The sequence below is a fragment of the Aulonocara stuartgranti genome (assembly GCF_965226115.1).
Source record: "Aulonocara stuartgranti genome assembly, chromosome: 12".
Lineage (NCBI taxonomy): Eukaryota > Metazoa > Chordata > Actinopteri > Cichliformes > Cichlidae > Aulonocara > Aulonocara stuartgranti.
The window spans coordinates 35,968,102-35,993,776 of NC_138948.1; the positions used below are offsets into that span (position 1 = coordinate 35,968,102).

Consider the following 25,675-nt stretch of genomic DNA (forward strand, 5'->3'; position numbering starts at 1 on the left):
TGGAGTTGCTACACCAGTCTGCATGTCAGTCTATCCTTTGGGAAGATACCGAATCACTGAGTGTGAATGTTTCTGACTGTTAGCTAGAAAGCACTTAGAGATAGTAAAAAGGTGGGCTGCTTGGGTGAACAAGACATGCGTATAACTGTTTGAGTGCTCAACCCAACTCTACTCAAAGAAGGAAAGCTCTTTATAAGGACCAGTGCAATTACTATTTTCATCATTATGTTGCCTAGCAACACCTACCAATTAGCTAAAGTAACCTATTTTATTTGTGCACCTGTAATGCCTTAAAAAAGCATGTAGCATTTTAATCTTGTGACGATAACATAGATGAGATGAGATGAGATGAGATGAAATGAGACATTTATCCCGAGGGAAATTCTTTTGTCATACACACGCTCAAAGCAGCAAGAATTTTTGATATCTTGAAATTGTGATGTTTACAGTATGGATATAGCATTATATTACATAATTTGCCACATCAACTTATGAAGTCAAATTTGGTGAAATAACAGTATAAAATTCATGCATTTTTGTCAGGTACATGTTACTGACAATAATATGTGTGCCAAGTTTAGTTGCAGAAGTCCCGATTGTGTAGAGTACAAAGACAGACTGTATTATAGCAGCTTCGGTGAACATAAAAGTTGCAGTGTTACTTCTATCCCCATCTTTGCTCTTGCGGTATTCTCGAAAAGATTGCAATTCAGGATCCTTTGACTACCATGTCTCCTTCAAGTATACTTTAGATTTTAGCAGCAAACTGTTGATGATGGTTTTTTTTTTCAAACAAAATCAATAGATATCCTGTATATGTGTTTTACAGAGAACCCTGTAAAACACCATCTATTTGTTACAAGCTACTTTACTGGCGTCGAGGCCATATAAACGCCAACCTCATATAACTGGAAGCTGTGCGAGAGCAGTGCTGGTGGAGTCAAGGTATTATAGCATGTTCTGATAGAAACACAGTAAAAACATTTGAAAAGAGACCAGCAGGGTCACCTGTCACCTTTTTGCTTACATCGAAGAAAAATGGTAAAGAGGTTACCTTCTGGGCACAATCACTGGAAGGCTCTCTGTGCTCTCTGAACACCAACTATCCTGTGAGTCATGTGAAGCAATTGCATTTCACAAGGCTAGAGACCCGATGGTGGCTTGAGGTGGTTGTAAGAGCGGGCACAACAAAAGACGTGATTTTGCAGCCGTTGATTGCTTCAAGCCTTCCAATATATAGTAGTAACAAACAAAAAAGTATCAACAGGAAGCCAAAGTTGACACCAGTTTCATAAAGCGCTGGGAAAAAAAACATCAAAGAGGTGATTTGTCATAAAAATGATTTTATTATCCTAATTTATTATCGGATTACGGATATCAATTTTCCACTGTTTTTTCCCTTTACAATATATTACTATCATTACTGTTTTATACATTGTTTTATATATTAATAACTTTCAAATAATTTTGTACATGCTTTTGGGACTGACATTCCCTGGTCAGATGAAGAAAAATGAGACAAAAAGGCACGTGATTGCTCGTGTCCACAGTGAGCAATACAGTCCAAAGAAACAAAGAACCGTCGTGGTTTATGTGAGTGCAGTTGAAATGTCCCCCGATCTAATGATGGGCAGCCCCTTTGAAGCCTATTACATGTCTTGCCAGGGCAGCACATTAAGTCCAAAGCAATTTTCCATATCACAGCCCAAAATAATCACTTTCATGTGGCAACTGACAGCAATTATATCTTCTGATTTGCTCCGATTCACTCAGGGAAAAAAAAAAAAAAGAAATCACACACCCACCCACGCTTTCTCATCTCCAAAGAGCTGATACTTTTACAGTAGAAACAATATAATTACTAGAACGTTGAACCACCTTCAGGGGCTGCACTCAGATGACTTGCTCTATACATGTACAGCTGTAGCTGAATATCAGATGTGGGCCATTTCAAACGGTGCAGCCTGCCATAAGGTCTGGTATGAATGTGCAGCTCAGTGGAACACACAGATTGATCATATTCTTCTTTAAAACTCAGTATAGGAAAGCTCTGTGGCCTGAGGGAGACCCAGTGTACTGTGTAGTCTGTGGTGTGAAATACCACACACCAGCACCACCGGCGCTCTGATCTCTCTGAACTGTCCACAGTTTAAGATCTAACTGTGACTTGAAACGCTGCCCAAACTGTCTCAGAGGTCTTTCTCTGGTTTCAGTGCCTGGGATGCTTAATCCAGTTTCGTATCATCCACTTCTGACCAGAGCATCTCTGGACCACAAGGCGAAGGCCAAAGTTGGCGTCTTTGGACATTTCTACCTCCAAGCATCGGCCACTGTCCCTGCTGATGATCGGCCCATTCTGCAATGAAAACACAGACAAAAATAACGGCAAATTTTTAAAGTGCTTTTAAGGAAAAAACAGACTGCATGCACACGTCCAATCATCACTTTTAAATCCGTTTACACGTTTTCTTCTTACCTGTGTAAAGTCCCAAAGCCTCTGGGAAATCCTCGACACCGCATCGCATTTTTTCAGACTGGGAGTGCGTCCTCTGCCATCATCAATGAGGCATTTTGTATCAGGCAGGAAGGTGGTGGACCCCAGGGGACCAAGCTGGAGAAGCCCCTCCGTAGAGTACCGAGCCAGCTGCAAGCCAAAGGGAATCAAATGTGTTACACTACCTAAATTAAAGAGCGCAGTGGAAAACACAGCTTTATAAAAAGCAAACACTTGACTTTTTAGAGGGCATCGGTGGAAAGCGCAAGATGGAAATGTGCTTCATTGAATGTGATTGAATGTGATTTGCAGTAATGTGCTTTACCTATTCTGCTCTACAAAAGCAGACAGGCAGAAATTACAGAAGCAGAAAGGAGAAAATGGGTTTAAGGCTTGATTGGCAGATTGTGTTTTTCCTTCACTGTTATCTGAGTCATCTGCACCGGTTCTGTCTGGAGCATATGTTTGAAACCCTTAGCCTAATGTTTGGGGCACATAATACCACATACCTCCACGAGTGCATCTTTCCCACTTTATCATCCCAATTAATTACAAAGTGCCCTGAATTATATATACAGCAACTTTAGGATAATTTTCTCTAAATTGAAAGGTGACATGTACTGCCTCTCAGCTTTCTTTGTAAGTAATTTACAGCCTGTCTTTTATGTAATCAAAGTACAAATTGAGAGAGAGCATGTTGGGTAGGCACGATGACACAATAGTAATTTTGGAAAATAATAATAATGGGAAATTAATAGAAGTCGAATGAACTGCCAAGGTCATTTTTGGGACTCTGAACTCTGGCATATTTTAAAAGAGCTTGGAAAGAAAAGCGTCTGGACTTCTTTAAGTTACTTGAAGACGTTTCACCTCTCATCCGAGAAGCTTCTTCAGTTCTAGGGTCAAATGGTGGAGAGTCCCAGATATAAACCTAGTGGGAGTGACCCCCCGCAGAGGGACAAAAGGACCCCTGATGATCCTCTAATCGCCTGAGCCAAGGTGTGAAACTGGGCGTGGGTCCCAATCAGCCAGAGTTTCGGGTGTGTTCATTGTGAAACCTGGCCCCACCTTATCATGCGATTTCCTGAGGTCAGATGGCCCAGGATGTGAGTGGGCGTTAAGGCGTCTGGGGAGGGATCTCAAAACTGGATTATAGATGGCAGAGAGTTGGTGTCGTAAACCCCCGCCTCTGTTCAAAGATGGTCGCTCACAGTGGACATAGATGGATTCTTTCACTCCTCTTTCAAACCATCTGTCCTCTCTGTCCAAAATGTGAACATCGAAAGAGTGTCCTTTATCCTTAAGATGCAGATGGACTGCTGAGTCTTGTCCTGTGGAGGTGGCTCTTCTGTGTTGTGCCATGCGCTTGTGAAGTGGCTGTTTGGTCTCTCCAATGTAGAGGTCTGAGCATTCCTCGCTGCACTGTACAGCAAACACCACATTGTTAAGTTTGTGTTTTGGCGTATTGTCTTTCGGGTGAACCAGTTTCTGTCTGAGCGTGTTGCTGGGTCTGAAATACACTGGGATGTCATGCTTGGAGAAAACTCTCCTGAGTTTCTCTGATACGCCGGCTACATAGGGGATGACAATGTTGTTGCGTCTGTCCTCCCTCGCTGGTGTCTGATCTTCTTTTCTGTGCCTCTTTGCTGACTTTAAGAACGCCCATTTAGGATAGCCGCACGTTTTGAGTGCTTCCTTTACATGTGTGTGTTCCTTCTTTTTCCCTTCAGGCTTAGAGGGAACATGTTCTGCCCGGTGGTGTAGGGTCCTGATTACTCCAAGTTTGTGTTCCAAAGGGTGATGGGAGTCACACCACAATGTGGTGTATGCTGTACAGTGCAGCGAGGAATGCTCAGACCTCTACATTGGAGAGACCAAACAGCCACTTCACAAGCACATGGCACAACACAGAAGAGCCACCTCCACAGGACAAGACTCAGCAGTCCATCTGCATCTTAAGGATAAAGGACACTCTTTCGAGGATGCCAATGTTCACATTTTGGACAGAGAGGACAGATGGTTTGAAAGAGGAGTGAAAGAAGCATCTATATCCACTGTGAGCGACCATCTTTGAACAGAGGCGGGGTTTACGACACCAACTCTCTGCCATCTATAATCCAGTTTTGAGATCCCTTCCCAGACGCCTTAACGCCCACTCACATCCTGGGCCATCTGACCTCAGGAATTCGCATGATAAGGTGGGGCCAGGTTTCACAATGAGCTCACCCGAAACTCTGGCTGATTGGGACCCACGCCCAGTTTCCCACCTTGGCTCAGGCGACTAGAGGATCATCAAGGGGTACTTTTGTCCCTCTGCGGGGGGTCACTCCCACTAGGTTTATATCTGGGACTCTCCACCATTTGACCTTAGAACTGAAGAAGCTTCTCAGATGAGAGGTGAAACGTCTTCAAGCAACTTAAAGAAGTCCAGACGCTTTTCTTTGCAAGCTCCTTTGACTACGATGACCTGGATGACTGAGAACCTTCACAGACATTCTGGCGTATTTTCTTTCCTTTCAGTTTTGATTATAATCTTTTGATATTTAGAATTCTTAGTTAATAGTTTTGTATTCTTGTTTCTGTTATTATTGAATCTTCATGTTTTAGTTTACTCCAAGCTTCCCCAGCATCTGTTTGAGTCGTGTCAAGCCTTCATTTCTGTCAGTGTTTAGTTTCTTCCTGCTTTATTTTGATAGTCACATGCCTTGTTTTACTTCCTCTAGTTGTTGTTTTACTTAGTTTCAGGTGTGTCTCGTCACCCTCCTGTGTCCACTGTGGACTTTAGGATTCTGCAGATTGTAGACCAGCTGAAATAAAAGGCAGGCTTTAAGTTGTTCTGTATTTAGTCTGTATTTAGGCACTATTCCTGCAACCCTTGGCATGAACAGAACTAAATTCAAGTCATAATATCAACACAGACAGTTTAATAGTTACTTTAAATGAATTGTAATCAACCACAAACTAATTAAATAGCCACCGTAAAGCATTTAAAGCTCTCTCGCTATGATGCTACACTATACTGATTGATTTGTCGTATAGAAGCTGCTGCAGTTTCTGGAATTTAGATTTTCGCACTGTTCCAGTTGTTAATTGCTAATAAGCTTTGTATTTCATATACTAAAATAGGCTCAAGTTACTTTGCATTGAAGCCACAGTGCAGCTTATTTATGGTACAGTTTCTCTTAACAACCAAAATTTGATCCCTCATTGTGTAATCCGGTGCATGAAAGCCTCTGTCGTGATACGTCTCTATTACGCAAGGATACAGTAGAGATAACATTCATAATTTATGGGAATGATCCTCTCTGAAAAATGAGACCCCAAAGCTAGGGAGGTCTTCACTATGACGGCCAAGCTGCTTTGGCTACCCTAAATCGTCAAAATGCACGATCTGTCAGAGTAGGTAGTAACATGTTAAGTACTTTATATAACTTACTGTATTTATGTAACTTCCTGGAAGAATCGGTGTAATAACAGGAATCAAGATTTCTGAAAAACGTATTTCTTTATTTTACTTTATTCATGTGAAAATAACCCACAGCTGTTCTACCAATGTGATTTCAATTATTCATTATTTTCTTTAAGATCAGCTGTTCTAATGGTCGGACTTAAAAAAATCACATTAAAAAAAAAAAAAAAACCTTAAAACACATGTACTGTTATAAAACTGCAAATGGACTGGTTCTTATATAACACTTTTCTACTCTAAGCATTCTCACAAGCGCTCCTTTTTCTATGCTTTTTCAACATAAGTGCATTAAATCTATAACTCATACGCTGATGGATGAATCAGAGAGCAGTTTGGGATTAGTATCTTGCCCAAGAATATTCAGACTTGAACAGCCAGGAATCGAACCTCCAACCTTCCGATTAGTAGATGAGCTGCTTACCTGTAAAATGAATCCCATAAAGACTAAAATTCTAAACCTGGTAATGCTTTTGTAGCATTTTGCTTTGTATTAAAGTGTTTTACTCAATAAATTTTAACCTTGAAATGTTTGCAGCACATGTTTGTCTGAGTGGTGATTTTATAGAGCATGGATGGAGAAACTAGAAATGCACATGCTGCCTCTATGGGTGATTGTTCATGTGAGAGGGGAGATCCATGTGGATTTTAATCCAATCTTCTGTCATAAAGAGGCACTCAGAACAAACAGGAAAACAATAAAGCACCATATCTTGGTTCACTTGAAGTCTACTGGAGCTGGCTGAGCTGATCACTGCAATACATATTTCATCAGCATCCTAGTAAAATATGCATCCAAATATGTGTATGGAACTCTCATTGTACATGTCACATGCACATTTGAAACGTATTATTATTTATTTCTTTGAAACTCAACAATGGGAGACACAGTTTAATGACCTTTAGGCAGAGGTCATTATTACAGATGGTCTTATTAAGAATTTTCTGTAGACCTCTTGGGTCTTTCAAGGTTTTAATGCTCTAAACTGATTTAATAAAGGTGTAAACTATGACTCGGCACAAGACAAACTCCATATAATCCCCACTAATACCTGTTTACAGCTTAGTCTGGCAGCGTTTTATATGCTAATTCATTTAAAATGAGTCCATAACAAATAATTAACGTGAGGAAATGATTCTGCCAAGCCAATTAACCTGTGGCTCATGCAGCAACATTACACACTCCATTGCGTTTCTGCAATCACCAGAGTTTTGCAGAACATTTTTTGGAGGTCATGCTAATAGCAAGTCTTCTTTGTTACGGTGATAGTGCAACCGTGGAGCAACTTCCTTGCTGCACCACAAAGTCATACCACAGTTTGTCTTGTGGCCAAGCCTTGAAACAGAGCGTGTGATTTTGTTAACATACACCAAAATCCTATTAAAATGTGCTGGTGAAACACTGAGAAACCCTTTAAAATAGATAATTTAAAAAGGTCACGTCAACTCTGTCTGTTGTACTGCATGAAAAGCTTCTCTTTAAGTTCATTACCTTCCTGTAGCCATCTGAAGACAGCAGGACAGATATTTTGATAAATCTGCAGCCTCTTATCAGAGAAGTGTATCGTTATTACACACAGCTGTCCACTCTGTTTCTTTTTATTAAATCACATGCAAATAATACTGAGCCACTATTAAATGAAACACGCACATCACTACGCACACAAGCCTGCCGATAGCTTCATACTCTGCCTGTGTTTGTGAGAGAAGCCAGATTACCGGAGGATCGTGATACAGCAAAGAAAGCAATCCCAAAATTGTATCAGTGGACAATAAAATATTGCATCATTTGCTTTATGAAGGTAGATGTGCGCACACGCTAGTAATGTAATGGGGCCGGCTCTGTGCCTCCACCACCATCCTTTCACTGCTTTGCACTGCTGAACAAATGTGAGACATTATCCATGAGTTAGATTTCCTCAGGGAGAGCGTGCACACGCTCACTTCTCTGAAGCACAGCGAGAAGTCATTCTGATCAATTCTAGTTTTTTTTTTATATCTTAAAAGAAGAAATTCTATAAATGACAAAACTGATTACAGCTGGCTCAAAATAATGTCAGTCATCAGTGTAATCTAATGATGCAAAGAAATCAAATTCATTTCCATTTGTTTATTTCCCCCTGGGGAGCAGGATTAAGAGTTGATCGAGCTTTGCATTACTGACACCATGGAGCTCTTTGCAGGAGAGGCCAGTGAGGTGGTTTGCATCACCAAAAACGAGAGCAGTTTGCAGGAAAGTTGGGAAATGTTTGAAAAATGATGCATGGGTAGCTTTTGCATGCATATCTTGAGAACTGGATTTAGTTTCACTGAAAAGAAAATAAGCACAAAAACAGGACAAGGGCCTCCCACCCACAGCATCATTTGTTCTGGTATCTATTCAAGTAAAGGTTGTGCTGAGAAGATGCTTTCTCTTTTTTTCCCCCAGCAGCATCCTCCTGCATATTCATATAATTGTTTCCTGGGAGTGCCCCAGTTTTCCAGTGTTTCCTTCAAATCCTGACCACATTTAAAATGAGTTTCGGATTTAATTTAATACCAAACTCCCAAGAGCTGCATGTTCTCCTCTCTTACCGTTAAAGAAAAATAAATCGCAGCATATTTAATCACATTCTGAAAAATTCTTCACTTTTCGTGTGTTTAAATCTAACTGCAGACATACTGTATGTCAGCACTATAAGTGATTATGTTGACTGATCTTTTCACATTAAAATTAGTGCTTGCACATCATCTGTTTGCATGTTCATGTCATCTCATACTCCCCAGCTTCAACACTGTTTGGAACCTGCATGGGGTTCAAGAGCTGGTTAAGAGGACAGGAGGCAACATGCTGCCTTCTTATGGTTCATTCATTTTAAATGACTGCTGCACATGGATCACTGCTTATATCATGTATACGTGTACAGTGTACATTATAGCAAAAAAGTTTCAGTCTGTCGGGAGGCAGCAGTTCATTCCTGAATTCACTGTGCAGCATAACAACAACCGCCAAAATACAGCAGAATCAGAAAGATCTGTTCAGCAACAAGAAGAGAAACAGTCCTGCAACAGATGGAACGGGCCCCACAGAGCCCTGATCTCAACATTATGGAGTCTATCTGGGATGAAGAGACCAAAGCAACTGAAGTTGTCTCAGTATCCAAAAGAACTGCTGCAAATTCTCCAACCCAGCTGCAAAACCAGAGTACTTGAGTGCCATGACAAAGTTCATGCATGTTTATCAGCAACAATAAAGGCAAGTGATGCTCACAGTACATATGAATTAAACTGAGATGAGCAACATTTAAGGCATAACTGCATTAACGTGGCAAATCTCCGTTAACGAGTTACTGCTGATCGCCCTGTGCATGGGGCTGCACAGTGTCAATGCGTTAGCGCGGTTAGCTCGTTAGCGCGGTTAGCTCGTTAACGCGGTTAGCTCGTTAGCGCAGTTAGCTCGTTAGCGCGGTTAGCTCGTTAGCGCGGTTAGCTCGTTAGCGCAGTTAGCTCGTTAGCGCGGTTAGCTCGTTAACGCGCTGACAGGGGATTTCTAAAAATCACCCCGTAGTTCTTCAGCTAAGACACCTGAGTTAGAAAACAGAAACACTGCAGTCGTCTGGGCAGTAACGAACGCACCCTGCGATCTGCGTCTCGGCACTGCCTGCGTACTTTATTTATACATGTCTTATGTCTGTGTGTGTGTGTGTGTGTGTAAAAATAACAACGTCACTCAGAGCAACGGGTTATTTCCCCTTTTCTACATCTGTTCTCTAAAAACAGGAAGTGATTTAGTAGCTGAATAAGTTCATCACAAAAGTTATTAGGTGAAAAGTCACATAGACATGTAGATTGCCTAGTGATCAACAAAAAGCACATTTCATGAAGCTGATCAATTTATATAAAAACAAAAATCCCTTGACACGCGCTGATGCTGTCCAGCGTCGTCCAGCACTAATGTATGTATAGATAGATAGATATAAAATCCAAAGCCATCAATAAAGCGTATTAAGCTGTGATGCTGCTTTCATTTCAAGATGTCCAAGTGCATCCATTACCTCATAGGTTTCTCTTCAGCATAAAGATGTTTAGTAGCCTAACTGCTGCACATTCCTTTTATATATACAAATCCCTAAAAGGTGGATGTTGCTGTTCTAAAATTCACCACGTGGAGTCTTGAACTGAGCATTTTGGCTTTTGTCATTAAATTAGCAAAAAGAAAAAAATCTGATAAACTGAAAGACTTGCTCATACAGTAGCAACTTATCAAATACAGGGTAGCCATGCCCTAAAGCATACCCTACTTTATTGCCTATGTTGCTGTAAATGGGACCATAATTCACACAATGAGCACTGGGCTGTATCTAAGGGGTGAGGGACTTGAAAGTAGTAGGTTATTTTGATAACCTCATTAGGAAAAACCTTTCTTTTGGTGTAATAAATAAAGTAAGGAGCACGGTCATTTTCTCACTGACAATCCAATCTGTCTTCCTTTTCAACGAGAAGAGCCACCACTGCTGGCTATTAGATGGTATGTAGAGTTTGTAATTATTTGTTTTAGGGCTTTTTTTCTTTGCTTTTAAATAATGACAGCATCAGATAGACCGAGGGGTGGAATGCTATATATCTATCCATAGCATATAGTCACACCCACACAGGTTAAGTATCACATATTAAGGCCAATCTTGATTATATAACTCTACCACTGTTACTTTTAAACTTTCATTGTTGTAGATAGCAACATGTTTAGCATTTGGCACGCTAACTGCCTGACTGCAGAAACTGACAATGATTGTTTAATTGTTGCTTAATAAGATTAACAGAGTGCCACTTATGACAGCAACAAGCTAGTCACATTGATTGGTTGTTAGGCTGTTATTATTAGTAAGCATGCTGTTAACTGATGATGTTGGCAAACTTCAGACAGTATACTGATTACAGTTTGCTACAGAGGGCTGTGCTAAGCCTTTCTGGTGTATCTACTGAATCCAGATATTTTTGGACCGAGCAGGTCATTGCATTAACACTGACGCCAGTAGGAATAGCACTCCTATGCAGATAAAGTCAAGAAATATTTTCAGGTCGAGTCACAGAGATTGAGAAGCTGTAGTTCATGTGGGTGCTGAATTTGAAGCTGAGACACCTTCAAGTCATGTTACATGGTAGGGGTGGAAGATTTTTGAAGATTTATTCTGGCTGCAAGAGCAAATGATAGGTCGAAACATCATTTAGAGTGAACAGGTTCTGAGAGAATACTTGAAATATTTGCAGTGTCCAAACATAACTTAATCTGTAAAAAGTGAGAACACCATGTGGTGAGTATTGGTCTTTCAAACTAGCATTAAGTTCACAGGATGCTAGTTTTCCCTCTATGTGTATTCTGTGTTAGACCTCAATTTAATTTAACCATGAGAATATTTGTAGTATATGCATCCTGCATTGCTTAAAAACCCGTAGAGGGATGTGTGTGGTGGTCTATATTAATCAGTGAGTACCAATGGGAAGAACACATTTCTATTTATAGCATATCTGTGCCTCACACTTACTATGTAAAACCTGACTTGGATGCTACATTGCCTAAAGAGGAGACTAATTGCACCACATCATCTTTAGGTTTAGTGTTAAAACGCAGAATGTGTTGATTTAAAAAAAAATCTGCTAAAGAATTTTCTGTAGGTTTCTGTATGTTTACCTTTTGCAAAGATGCCCAATTTACAGACTTAAATGAGTAAGAATCAATACAATGCACTGACAAACAGTTTAATTAATGGCATTACTGACTGTTGAATATCTGTATCGAAGACAGCAGTCAAAATAAACAGGAAATAGAGAAAGATCTGCTGACCTGGGAGGACATGCCGTGGCAGGGGTACAGGATGGCTTTATCATCGTCCTCAGAACCCTGGTCCAGGCAGTAGCCACTGGCCTTGCTGTTTCTCACCTGCAAGAAAAACAAAAAAGATGATGTTTCTATGAAGCTGCTGAAAGCTCCAGTATTTTACATATCCAATATTCTTAAAAACAACCAAACAAACAGCTTGTTTCAAATATTCTCCATTTGAACATTTGAGTGTTAGGTGCAAGAGCAAACACAAAAAAGTACATAAGCATCTGAGGAACTGGAGAACCACACAAGTTTATTCGATTCTATATTCTATTTGAGTCTATTTGATTCTAATGGCAGTGTACCCTCAACAATAGGAACGTGTTATATGTATACGGTTAGCATGGTGCCAGATAATTTTACCATCTCCTACACTCTGGGCCCTCTGTATTTAAATACAGCAGAAGTCTCAATGAAACTATTCTCATTTACATATTTTATATGTGTGTTGGGTGTCTGTTGTCTGAAAATTGGAAAAGTATGAAACACTGACTGAAATTAAGCTTGCAACACTTTTCCATTGCACGGAAAGTCCAGATGTAATTCTTGGAAATGTCTTTTGACAAAATTACCATATACATAAGTTAAAGTTTGCCATGATTTTGGCTGTATTTAGATGAAAAATTATTAGTTTGAGTGAAGTCTGGAAGGGAAATTTTTTCTCTCTCTCTGATTAATTCACATCAGCTAGTAGAGAAAGTTTGCCTGCAGGTCTTTCTGGTTGAATGCAGTCTTTTCTTTTCTAGTTTTTGAGTTTGCACTTGCAGTTTGACTAGCTTTAAGGAACAAAACTACTTGTTTAAGTTATGAAAAAGTATGCAGTTTGTTTAAAATATGTCATTTTGTTATATGTCAAAGCTCTGAACTTGATCTAAATGCCTATGCTCCTATATTTGTGGGACTATTCATGACATTTCAATTCAACTGTATTTGTATATAACCAAATAACAACAACAGTCAACTCAAGCTGCTTTACATTTTAAGGTAAAGACCCTACAATAATAAAAAATAATCCCCAAAAATAAGATGACCCCTATGAGCAAGCGCTTGGTGACAGTGGGAAGGAAAAACTCCCCTTTAATGGGAAGAAAGAACCAAGCTAAGGAAGGGGCTGGAGTGATGGGAGAAAGACAAAAGGACAAAAGTGCAAACGTATCAAGTACATAAGGTGTTAAGTACCACAAGGTATATTTTTTTTAAATCAGGAATTTAAAAACATATTTGAGAAGATATTTCCTCCTAAAAAATAGATTAATAGCTTAACTCCATACTCCACCTCCACCCACCAGTGGGGTGCACCTCACAATTTGCGAACCACTGGTGTATGTGAAAGGAGAAGCTGGTAGAGACAAGCTCGCTGAGTATTATTGAGCAGTTTTCTTACTGCCTCTCTTCTCAGCCTTTTCGGTCGGCTCCTGCCTTTCTTTTCCATTTTATTTACAGATTAGTGTAGGTGGGATTTAATTCTCCTTTAGGCACAATCTATGCAGTGAAGAAGAGAGGCAAAGGGGTGCGAGCACTGCAGATAGTACAGTACAAATGCTCAACAAGACATTAGTAATGGCAGCTTTCTGGGACACATTTTAATTTGTCTGTTGGGCGGTTATTGTTACACAACTAATTTTACTCTTGACATGTTTTAGTGTCAATCTAGAAAAAAAGTCTAAAAGAAAGTGACTAAACCAGGGAAAAGACTTCTTTAGCATTGATTTTAATGAGAAAACAGCCGAAGAGGATCCCTGTGAGCTGAGAAAACGGGGTAAATATGAATATTTTGTACAAAATGTTACCACATGAAAATGGCCCAATATTATATAATTTAATAAATTACCGGTTTCACATTTGGTTCAAACGAAAATAATAGTATCAGAGCAGCCTTTCAAAACCTATTATTATTTATTATCTAAGAAGGTAGATAATAGTCTCTTGAATGTGAGCCACCATTTAATTCCTCTGTGCATGTCACAATACCTCTGTGATACTAGATCCACTGTGGTTTGTTCACACAGCAGGCTGTATTTTCTCAAAGCGATGATTGAGCTTTGATAGATATTATCGGGACACGACCAGCCCCAGTTCAGTCTCCCCCTTGTCCTCCAGACCTGCAGATGATGCACTGAGCATGAGGCCCATGTTTGGTGTGATTTGAATGAGTAAGGCTTCATTTCCAGGTTGCGACATGTCTATCATGTAGTTTTGTCAGGGAGGGTTCCACTCGGCTGGTCTGGTCAGCATGGCCGAGCGCGGTGCTGATGCTCGGTGACAGATGAGGCTCACTTCTGCTCTGCTGGCTGTGTGGCTAGACAAGGTAAATGTTACCCAGCTTGTCGACAGATCTGAAATAGTGCCACTTAAGTTAATGCCACTCTGAGGAATCCATCTGGGTGCCAGAGCCAAAACAGGCAGCAGAGGGAACAAAAGGGGGAGTAAATTCATAGGGCTTTGATGAATTGTGAATTCTGATATGCAGCATATTGATTAGGCTGTTCTTTTGTTCCCACCTATTTGCCAGTCCATCTGTCTGTGAGTGGGATTTAGCAAAAACCAGGCCAGATTTGGTAAAAAAAAAAAAAAAAGGGGAAAAAAGGTTTTAATAATTCAGTCAGACCAGCAGCTTGTGAACAGGCATGCCAGACAACACCCTAGGCTGTTAAGGGGGCCCCCAACAGTTGTCCTCAGTTGGAAACCTCCCCTAGGGCATACGAAAAATCCCATCAGTTCCAGAATGGGAGTGTGTCGCATTGCTTTAATGAGCATTGTTGTGACGTGATGTTTGCAGTTACTACTTTGTAATTTAAACCCATACATAGATGAATATTGCATTATTTATGGTTGACTAATAAATGATTATGATATTTGATCTATTAGCCTTTGGCAGTGATCTGCGCTTTTTCCCAATGCCCTTCTAGTTTTCCAGGTGTCCATTGCTGAAATTGATATGAGGTAAACAATGCGTCTCAGCGAACCTCCAAATAGTGTCTGAGTCAGGAGTGTGTTCAATTCTTCAACCTGTTATAATCCTGTTGTCTTCCCCCCACTGTGCTGAGTGCATAGCCAAGCCCAATCAAATTAAAATGGAAAACTAATAAAGTATTTGATTAAAACTCATTATGAGGAGCTGGTACAAATCCTGTGTGGTGATGTTGCAATTCCTTAGCAATATCATACCTTAGACTAGCTACACTCAAATCGTTTGTTTTTTTCTAAGATGTACCACTCCATCACATTAAAGGTCATCATCACATGTCACAAAACATCCTAATAATTCACTCCTTTATTTCTGTGATTTATTTGTAGGATCAGCCTCCCTGCCTCAGCTTTCACATCCTCTGCAAACTCCAGTGGTGTGAAAAAGTGTTTGCCCCCTTCCTGATTTCCAAGTGTTGTGAATATTTGGCACCCTCACATGTTTCAGATCCTCAAAGTGAAAAATGCACAATTCTGTTTTTAAATGTTGATTTCACTGATTAAGGGAGAAACGTTGTCCAAACCTACCTGGTCCCGTGTGTAAAAGTAAGTGCCCCTCTTGTTTAATCATGACTTATCTGTGATTAACCCCTGTTTTTGTTTAGTTTCACTAAACATACTCAGGCTTGATTACTGGCAGATCAAAGGAGACCAAGGAAAAAAATAAAACCAGGCACGTCTCACATTTGCCAAAATACATCACGATGATCCCCAAGACATCTGGGAAAATTGTATCTGGACCGACGAGGCAAAAGTTGAATTCTTTGGAAGGTGTTTGTCCCCTGATGATATGGCAAAATCAGTGTTTACTTTCAACCATTTGCTTAATGTCTTCCTCACCTCGCCATATGTGATGGTGTTGTTATAGATTCGCATCTCTGGGTAGACGTGATCAAGGTACCAGCGGAAACTCCGACATTGCAGCCTTTTCCTTAAGGCCAAGCGCTCCGAGACATCCCCGAAATCAACCCCAGGGTTCTGTCAACAAATGGTACAAAACAAAGACAAACACGCATGAAAAAAGCCTCTTAGCCAGCAGGCATTTTAATTATTAGAGTGAAAGCTGCTTGAGAAATGGAATATGCGAGAGTGTCGAAGTGCTGAAAAGAAAAGACCAACCTTTTAGTTAAGAGCTGGATAGATGCACCTGTCATGAAGGACCTTCATTGTTCTTTCATTACACGTGATTCAAACTCTAATCAGCTGCTTAATTATGAGCCCTCACGGCCATGCCGGCATTACGGAGGTGGCTTCCTAGATTGATTGGGGGAATGCCTAATAGCTGCACTACCTGGCACTGAGGCTTGATTCAGACGCATGCACACACACATGCAGCCATCTACTCTTCAGTCAGTTCGCCCCCATCTGTGTTGGAATCCACAGTCAGCTGCTGAACGTGCTTCCAACATCTGTTAATAATAAATTCTAGATGGAAATATCCACTTTTTGTAGCAACCATAAAGCGACACTAAAAAATGCATTCAATTTCAGTGAGATGTTGTTTGGTGTTTGGACTTGGAGCCGGCCGCTCTGGTGAATCATAAAGCCTTCCCCCACCAAGGTAATTGTGCTCTCAGCAGATACCTTAGACAATAACGAAAATCAGTGATTGTATATAGGGGGAGGCTGGGAGGAGAGGGAGGGGGGTAGATGGAATAATCGTAGTTAGGCCTTTCTACTGTACACAAAATAACTCTGCGCCACAGGACAGCCGAGGTAATAACATGCCATGCCACTGTGCTTGTAATTACACTCAAGAAGGGATGTGGTCTGATTGACTACTTTGTCAAAGGTGCTGCCACCCCCAGCTCCCACATTTCGACTCAACATTTCCAGGCGGCATGCAGGCATCAGCAGCGTGCCACACCAGTGTGTGACGAGCCCACATCCTGTAATTATTTTGTTAGGGATGTCAGTGAGCTGTGCTGGACGGCTTTCTTGAGGCCTTCACTGCTGTCCTTCACTGACTATCATCTCATTCTGCATGGCTGAAGAGGCAATTAGGATTCAATATTAAACTCTTTATTAATGAAAATAGCTGTTTATTATTAGACTCTTGAAAGCAATTAAATGAAACTGATACGTATGAAACTAGACTGATTGGAAATGAGGCTAATCTCCTTCACTTGATGTACCTCTCTCATCTGTTTGGAAAGAGCATCTACTGCTTTCTGCCTGTGCTCTGCTGCCAGTGTGAAGGTCAAACGGGATGAAATCTGAATTTTGAATTTCTATTGACTAGCGTCTCCAGAGGCCTGGTTGCATGTCTGAATGAGAAAGTGTGACAGGAGGAGACGGGGCAAAAGAGAGCTCGTGGATTTCAATGAGGGTGTAATCTAAGACAGAGAAAAACTTACATTCATGGGAATGTTCCAGGCCATGTAGACGTGGGATTTGTATTCGTCCATCCACACCTCAGCGGCTCGCAGGGCATTGCGCTTGGCGTAGTAATCTATGTCATTGTTGTAGGGTTTTTTGGTGCGCTCGATATGGGCCACTCTGGCGCACGGGAGGACTTCCATGCTCCCACCACACTGCCACACCTACACAGCAGAAAGAAAGAGTTCAGATCAACAGCTACACAGCTCCCGCCTAATGTAGAGGCCAATCAAACTACAGGCATTGAGGTTTAAGGATAATTAATTTAATTTATACAAAAAATACTGGTTTGCTGGTTATTACAACTTGGTTTTGAATGTAGAGCTGGCTATTATCCCTTATTCCCTTGCTCATAGTAGATGTCTATATAATCTGATGTCTTTTTGGAAATACAGGAATCCTTCCTCACTGGCTTTATAAAACTCAGATTCTACTAGAGAAAGGTATATTTTGTATGTAGTATTGAACAGAACTGAATTCCACTTCAGAGCAAAAATATTCATTAAAATATGAAGTTAAATGTTGAAAAGCCACATGCAAACAGCCTTGGCAGAAGCACAAATGAGGACTCAAATAAATGCATTTGATTTTTTTTTAATGACTTCTCATAGTGGAGTGAACAAGGTCAAACAGGCATCTTCATTAATTTGTCCATGGTATCATGGTCATACTTGAGCTTGCTGCAATTTATCTCCATCAGCGAACTGCTTGAAAAATATAATGCATCGACACAGAAATCTGCTGCACATTTAGGGTCACAATCTTTATCCACCATTCAAAGCGACAGAGTGCTGCATAGGTTTTCATTATTAAAGAGGAAAAACATACTTGCAATTAGTTTACAGCTATGTTATGTCCTTCTTCTTGTTTCTAACATAGCACACGTGTTCTCAAAGATGCATTTAGTTGTTACATTATTACATATTTATTTATATTATTTGCTGAAGTGAGCGACAAAATGAGGGACAAATGGATTTGTAAGCCTATGGCTCATATTGTAGATACAGTCTTCATAGAGGTACCTATGAGAACTGGAGAACTCTGATGCCACGGAGTGCTGTGCATATGACACTGAAAAAGAGGGATATACTGCTTGAAGCCAGGCAGTGAAAAATGCCTTCTTTAAAAGCATCAATCACAGCTCAGAAAACTGATTGATTGCAGACTGTGTGATGTTGTGACCCTCGACTGACATACTCAATGGAAAGCTACAGTGGCAGGCAGTCACATGGGAGTAATGCACCCATTTCTTTCAGTGCCAGAAAAGATTTGAATTTTAAAACTCTCTGCAAAAACACATCCATATCTTCAAATCTCTGCCATGGTGTTACAAAGTGCCTGAGCAATTTCTCATGCCGTATCACTGGAAGGCCACAGCATATGGTATGTCCTTCCAGCCGTACAAAATATCACCGCCTCCACCACCCACAGTCTCTTAATGACAATTGCCACAAAGCGTAACAGATGTTCTCATTCATTAACTTCTCTATGACCCCAAAACGATACCCCCTGCTTGGTGTTTAAGGAACATGCTGCTGCAAAACTATTTTCTCAATTAAGTGCAGATCTGGGATGATACCCGTTTTCTGCACATCATGCTTATTGAATGTCATGTGACAAGATGTGAATAAATACAGCGTCTGTTTTTGGTCATTTTCAAAATAATGATATATGATTCAAACTCTTGATCTGTATTTCCTTCCATGATTCTTATTGTAAGACTAAAAGAGTACTACTGAACTCTGAAGGCACTTCATGATGCCATTTGGAAACCTTAAAGTGCTAAGCAAAGGCCCTTTCACCAATGAATTGAGTATATTAGTATGGTAATTTAAATATATTCAGAGATTCCTGCTCCCAGTGATTTATTATTAACAACCTGTGACCAGATGCAATCAAGAAATGTTTGAGGTGTGTAGCTGGATGTATATCTGTAGGCCAGATCATCAGTGAGTAGTGCCAAGTATTGGGGAGATATGACAGGATAGTTAGGTAAAGGACAAGTATGGATTTTTTTTGTATGAAGTTCTTAAAATATGTCTCCATTTATAAACTATCTATCAACCCCCAACCTCTATGGCAGGGGTAGGCAACTCCAGGCCTCGAGTGCCGGTGTGCTGCAGGCTTTAGATCTCACCCTGGGTCAACACACCTGAATCAAGTGATTAGTTCGTTACCAGGCCTCCGGAGAACTTCAAGACATGTTGAGGAGGTAATTTAGCAATTTGAATCATCTGGTGGATCAAGGACAGATCTAAAGCCTGCAGGACACCGGCACTCGATGCCTGGAGTTGCCTACCCCTGCTCTATGGGATGGTAGCGTCTCCCCCAACATTGTCCCCACATATTTTAATCCATCCATCCATCCATCCATCCATCCATCCATCCATCCATTCATCTGTCCATTCTTCCAAACATCCATCCTTCCATCGATTCCCGCTTATTTGGGTTTGGGCCGCAGGGCCAGTAGTCTAAATAGCATAGCCCAGTCTTTACTCAACTGGCAACCTCTTCCAGCTCATCCAGGAGGATGCAGAATTGTGAGAGATACAAGCTTTCCAGCGTGTGGTGTGTCTATCCCAGGGCCTCCTACGATGAGGACAATGCCCCAAACCCCTTGCCTAGGAAGCATCCTACACAGACGGCCAAAGCACCTGAACTGGTTCCTTTCAACCCCAAAGTTAGCAGTTTTACCAATCCCTGGATTTGTTTATTAAGGGAAAAAGCATGTCTGTACAATATAATGTAAGTTACATTTTTGTTATTCCCAATAATTCTAATGAAATGTTGTTTGAATAAACCAAAGAGATGTGTCTAAACAGCTTTTTTCTTAGAAAATGTTATCCAAGCTGTGGTGTGTGGTGCATCATTTTGGGAGTAGTTTAATCCACATTGTTCCTTTGATATTCTGGCAGCAAGGCGGAACACGTGGGCTTGACTCAAAATAAACTCCTGTACAGTGTTCACTGTAATGAAGAAACATGTCACCCAGGGAAACTGCATGACTCAGTTGTTCTTTAATTGTTCAAACAACAGAGCTTAATGGCACAGGCAAAAAATATGTTTTGGGTATGAGCATTCTTTTTAGTGGGCTAAATTCATTAGTGGCTTGTGTAAATTTCAGAATAGGAAATATATGGAAAATTCTCATTTTATGAAAGAATGGATATGTCAGTTCACATTAACACTACAGGTACCCTGATGTTACACGTTGCTGTAGTGCTAAAGGGAGTCTGTGAGGTTGTGCTTAATTGTATGTTAATAAGGGCAATCACAGCATCTGTCCTCTCAGTTGCTTCAGCTGTATCAGTGGTGAAGTAGTTCGCTGGAGCTGACCTGAGCTTAAAAACCTCTATTGACTGACTGACCCCTCTTCTTCACTCCTGATGATCCACAATGACCTTGGCCTAAAAAATCCATTAGTACTTTGGAGCAGGGTTTACCTGCTTTGCTGCTGCTCATGACAAATGCTGTTTTTCTGCAACAGTCTTCACGGTTGGCGACTTTGTGTGGGTGTGAGTGCAATACCGATTTAATGGGAAGCCTTTAGTCCCTGCAGATCCCGCCCGTTGCCTTTGGAAACATAGTAAGCTCTGCGTAATGCTGTGTTTCTTTGGTTTCCTGCTCCAAATTGATTGTATGTGAGTAAAAGTATCAGTGTTTTAACCACTTATGAAGCACTCGTGGATAATTGAAAATGTGTGCAAGTGAAATTGCGGTTAGCAGCTTTCCTGGCGCTGAAAGCAAACTGCTGATCAATATTTCCTCAACCACTTGCAAGGGTCAGAAAGCTGTGTGCTAGCTAGTTGGCTAAACAGACTAAAGCTTTGTTGCATTAATTTAAACTTTTATCTTTAAGCTTCAAGTAGAGTTTCTTGTTAAAAATAATGCATTTGTTTGTCTATAAGAAGCAGGAGACAAATTATTTTTTATTTTTTAATTTCCATGTTACAAATAAATACATAAATAAATGAAATACACTGAGTACCAGCTGTTTCTCTTCTTTGCTTTAGCATGGCAACAGTAATACACTCCACCGCTCATTATTTCCCTTGTAACAGCCAGACCTTTCATCTTATCTCTATAAGCAGCTCTCATTCTAATTATATTACTGTATATTTCACAGCAGGATTTGTTGCAAATTAAAAAGCCATCTAAACTCCCACAAACTATTAAGTATGTATATAAAAAGATGCTGTTTAACATTTTTCTTTAATTATTGCAGGTGTTTCTAATTTATAGGACTGAAAAAGACGCATTTCAACAGCAGCAACAAAAAGATAGCGGTCGTGATCAAATGGACCTGCTTTACGTGTTTCAAGCATAACATTTTATGTGCTTCCTCTATGGTGAAACCTGAAAGGCTCTGGATGTTTTCTGCATGCATTTTATCTAACGTGGTTTATCTTTATTGCCAATATCATTTATCCTTAATTATTATATTCATTCGTGTTTAACATTATAATTATAATTTCTTTAATCATATCAAATCACATTATCATGGCATTACAAGTGAACGGAAAGGGAGTAATAGTTTGAAGTGACCTTTCAAGCATAGGTTTCTAATACAGTGAACTTCATTTGATCCAGGTGGACAAAGGCTGCCTCTATTTGTTTTCTGCATAATTCATTTCTATCTGGACTACAATCTTCTCAAAGTCATTTTGATCCTCCATCAATTATTTACTGCATTTGTCAGTGATGATATCTGCTTGTTAACTGCATGCTAATAAAGTTTCCTGCTTCTGAGATTTAATGGTGATAACATTTCAACAGATAAAGGTCCAACAACTTTTTCACAAGGTGATACTTCAAATGCCAATGAGACAAGGAAATATCATTTGTAAGTCTGAAGCTAAAATAATAATGTTGTTATTTACAGGGCTAGGCCCAGGATCTTATGATTCTGGAAAGCTATTAGGGCCATGTCTTTTTTCATGATTCCAAGCTGAATAATGTTAATCTGACTGGAATCTGTCTGGATGATTTATTAATTGGATGATGATGTAGTTACACTGTAGCAAAGCTTAGACTAGGTTCAGGTCCATGCAGTGCTAAAGCCGTTTCCCTTCCCCTATAGGCTGCCTGGTTGCGTCTCACACTGTCTGGGAGCTCACCTGGTTTAGAAAGCAGCCAATATGCCAAAGGCTAGGGGCCTGGATTTGAGTCTGCTCTGGATCTTTCATTTCCTTTGTGTCATTGCCCCCACTCTCTCCCTGGTCTCCTGTTTGCTCTCTGCACCGGCCTGTCAGATAAAGCCTGAAACTCCCAGAAGTAAATTTTTAAAATTAAAAAAAAAAAAGCCACTACCCCCCCATTCTGAGCAATACACACAAAGTCTTGGTCTTGTCTTACTTTTGCTGTCCCCGTTTGCATCCCTCATAACCACATCTATTGGCTGCTGGTTGTGCAAACAGTCTATGTAGCAGTTTGTATATTTTGGGACTTCCACTCTGTTCTCACTTCGCTGGACTGAATCAACCTCTACGATGGTTTTACAATTCTCCCTACATGTAAATGTGTACCACTGTTGAAAGTCAATTTCACTACAAAAGAGAACATCCGCTTCCAATGCCACTTTTATTCTCAATAGTTAAGACACTATGTGTTGATGTGAAAGAGCTAATCACAAGCCACTAACCACAAAGCTGCTGGTGAAGATGGGGAGGGGGGCAAGGGTACATTTCTTTCTTGATTTAGCGACGAACAACCTGATCTAAGGCAGCTGCAGGGAGTCAGCTCCGCTTGTGAGGATCATCAATGCTGATGTGACCTTTTTCAACGCATGAGAAAAACGCCGGTGATTTGGAGGGAAAACAGGTGGTGCCCAACAGATTGCTGGCTAAAACAGTACGTGTTACATTCCAGGACTGCTTATGACTCCATCCTGCTGCCTGTAGGCTCATAAACAAGGCTTTAGAAAAAGCATTCACAAAGCAAATCAGGCCAAATGGCAGATATTTTCCTCCGAAGTATAAAGACATAATAAGGATGCCTGTGCACTTCTGCTCACACAGGAAAGCATTAACACCATGCAGAGAGTGCCTCTGTTCATGACAGGGTCTCATTTTGTGTTGCTGTACTCATTTCATTATTGTTGTGCTGTATTAAGCATCTTTTTTTTTAAAAATGCACTACTCTTCTTACTAATGGAATCGCAATTTTTAATAATTTAAATAAATCAGCATACAGTAATATTCTCCACACAGACATGGATGTTTGGTTTCATGTAGTATACGGTGAAAACAGAGCTCCAAAGGGCAGCAGCATCCTGCAGATACAGGTTACACCTTTAAATATTCACAACCGTGGAAACATAATAAAATCTAAATACCAAATAAGACTGTTTTAATCTATGACATCCCACCCACAGGTTCTCAGGACTAGATTTTTGTGAAGTCCATTTGGAGGTGACCCTTCATAAAACTGCATTCTGCATCATTAAGAGAGAGCACTTAACACAGAGTACTTTGATGTTGTGGTGATGTAATTGCTAATTTAATTTAATTGTCTCTGTACATGCTGTTAGTTAATTGCAGCTGGATCATTTGCGTGAAAAGCTCTACGAGGCTGCCGAAAACATCAGCCATAAAGAGCATAAAAGCTATTAACAGCCATAAACAGGCTTCTATCAGTGCCATTAAACAATACAGTCAATACACCAGGAAAATGCAGTGCATGGAGGCTGATGGTGGACATGTAGACAGAGTTTGGAACTGAGCACTTGCTTTAAATGGAGGCTGCGAGCTACTTCAATCAGAGAGCTCAAGCGGTGCTGTGTCATACACAATTAACATGCCTTACTCTCTTCACGTAATATGCCGAACACACCCTGAAAATTTGGCTGTTTAAGCTGTAACACTTCCCATTTCTTACCCCTTACATGGCCTGCATAGCTGACTGCTGTTTCACACACTCACCGACAACAGCATCACCCAGTAGAGGATAGCTACTCATCCCCAGTTTCCACAGTATATGCATCACATTCAGAGGGGGAGTGATGAACTTGTAGTCTGATGCCAAATTCTGCTGCTGTAATAAATCATTTCATATATTTTCATTACAAAATGCAGCAGCATCGGTGTGGCTAGATTGGTGTTTCTTTGTAAGGGACCTGATCAACATTTGTACCAGTCAGAACGGAAACTAAACATTGCGGCCAATTCAAATTCAGAGTAAGTTCCAGTGCTGCTCATTGGCATATACCCAAACCACCTGTGCCCAAGTGATTTGGCTTCAGACTACCAGGCTCAGCTGATTCCCCAAGGTTGTTTTGAGGGCTAACATATCATACGTGTTCTGCATGGCCGCTCAACCAGACCGGGTAATAGACATGTGACTTAAACAGTGTAGGCAGCAATATGCAAACCACATACAAAATGTATGGATGCTGGAAATAAAACAGGTCTTTTGATCAGCCATTTCAGTCCCTCTCGAGTCTACCAAACAGGCACGTGATTTGGGGGCTTGCTCCAAATTCCGTAGAACTTCCATACTTTTGTAGCACTCTTGTAAAGTGAGTTCGATTTTAAAAGCACTCCCCTCAAAAAGCTTTTGTTGTCTCTAGGTTTACACATCTGAGATAACCTAGATAAAGCTGAGCTTCTAAAGAGAGTGTAGATATTTGGGCTGACTTCTTTAAAAATGGGGATAACATTCATGGTTGTTTGGACACTCGAACATAATAAGAATTGTGTCACTGTGTGGAGAGAAAAAAGGAATAAAGCGAGCAAGAGAGAGAAAGTTAAAAACCCCGCTTCATTTCTCGGCTCCTCACACCTGGACGATCACCGTGTGACCCATCCAACAAGTACTTCTTCTGGAATACACTACTGCCTCTAAGCCGTTTGAAAATAGCCGCTGACTTTTCCAGAAACTGCAAAAATGACATTAGCCATCAGACTTTTTCTCCATCACTGGTCAAAATGGAGAGCAGTGCAGGGAGAGAGAGCAAGCGTGCGGCTGAGAATTCAGCCTAAGATGATGAAAGAATGTGCCGGGGTCATGCAGACTTTATATTATGTCACATCCAGCTTGACAGCTAACGTGTTTGACAGACAGGGAGGAGAATTATCCTGCAGTAGCAAACAGAAGCCTCGGGATTGCCCAAATGAGTGTAGCACTAGCTCGCGGGTCCATAGGGGTTCATCTCCGTGTTTCTCAGCTATTCTCGGTGCATGACGAAAACATTTACCGGCAGGTTTGAGGAAATATCAGTTTTTAAATGTGATATTTAGATGGAACTCTTGAGCTCTGCCAGTTTTGCATTGATTTGGAAAACAAGATATACCATGATGTCATTTTTAGCCACACAAACACACAAATTCTTCTTCTTCTACTGTGACATTTTTCACAGAGTTTCTCCTTGATATACATTCAATGAAATTATGCATCATGCATCATGTCCTATTTAGATGCATTTAAGATTCCAGGCAGCAAAACGGACGGAGATGCCCTCCCCAGCACTCGGAACTGACTTGGAGGCCAAAATCCTGCACGAGGTGCTTTT

The 25,675-nt window shown here is 40.6% G+C and overlaps 1 protein-coding gene across 2 annotated transcripts in view; it reads right to left on the reverse strand.

Annotated features, from left to right (window-relative positions):
* Positions 1–1,353: 1,353 nt before the first annotated feature.
* galnt9 (polypeptide N-acetylgalactosaminyltransferase 9) overlaps positions 1,354–25,675 on the reverse strand; it is a 344,527-nt gene continuing 320,205 nt past the window's right edge. For both annotated transcript variants that reach the window (XM_082553737.1, XM_082553736.1), the window contains 5 exons: positions 17,145–17,330; positions 15,628–15,765; positions 11,782–11,877; positions 2,477–2,644; positions 1,354–2,356 (listed from right to left, as the gene is read on the reverse strand). In XM_082553737.1, the coding sequence (XP_082409863.1) occupies positions 2,210–2,356; positions 2,477–2,644; positions 11,782–11,877; positions 15,628–15,765; positions 17,145–17,330 (735 nt within the window). In that variant the 3' untranslated portion in view covers positions 1,354–2,209. The remainder of the gene's footprint in view (positions 2,357–2,476; positions 2,645–11,781; positions 11,878–15,627; positions 15,766–17,144; positions 17,331–25,675) is intronic.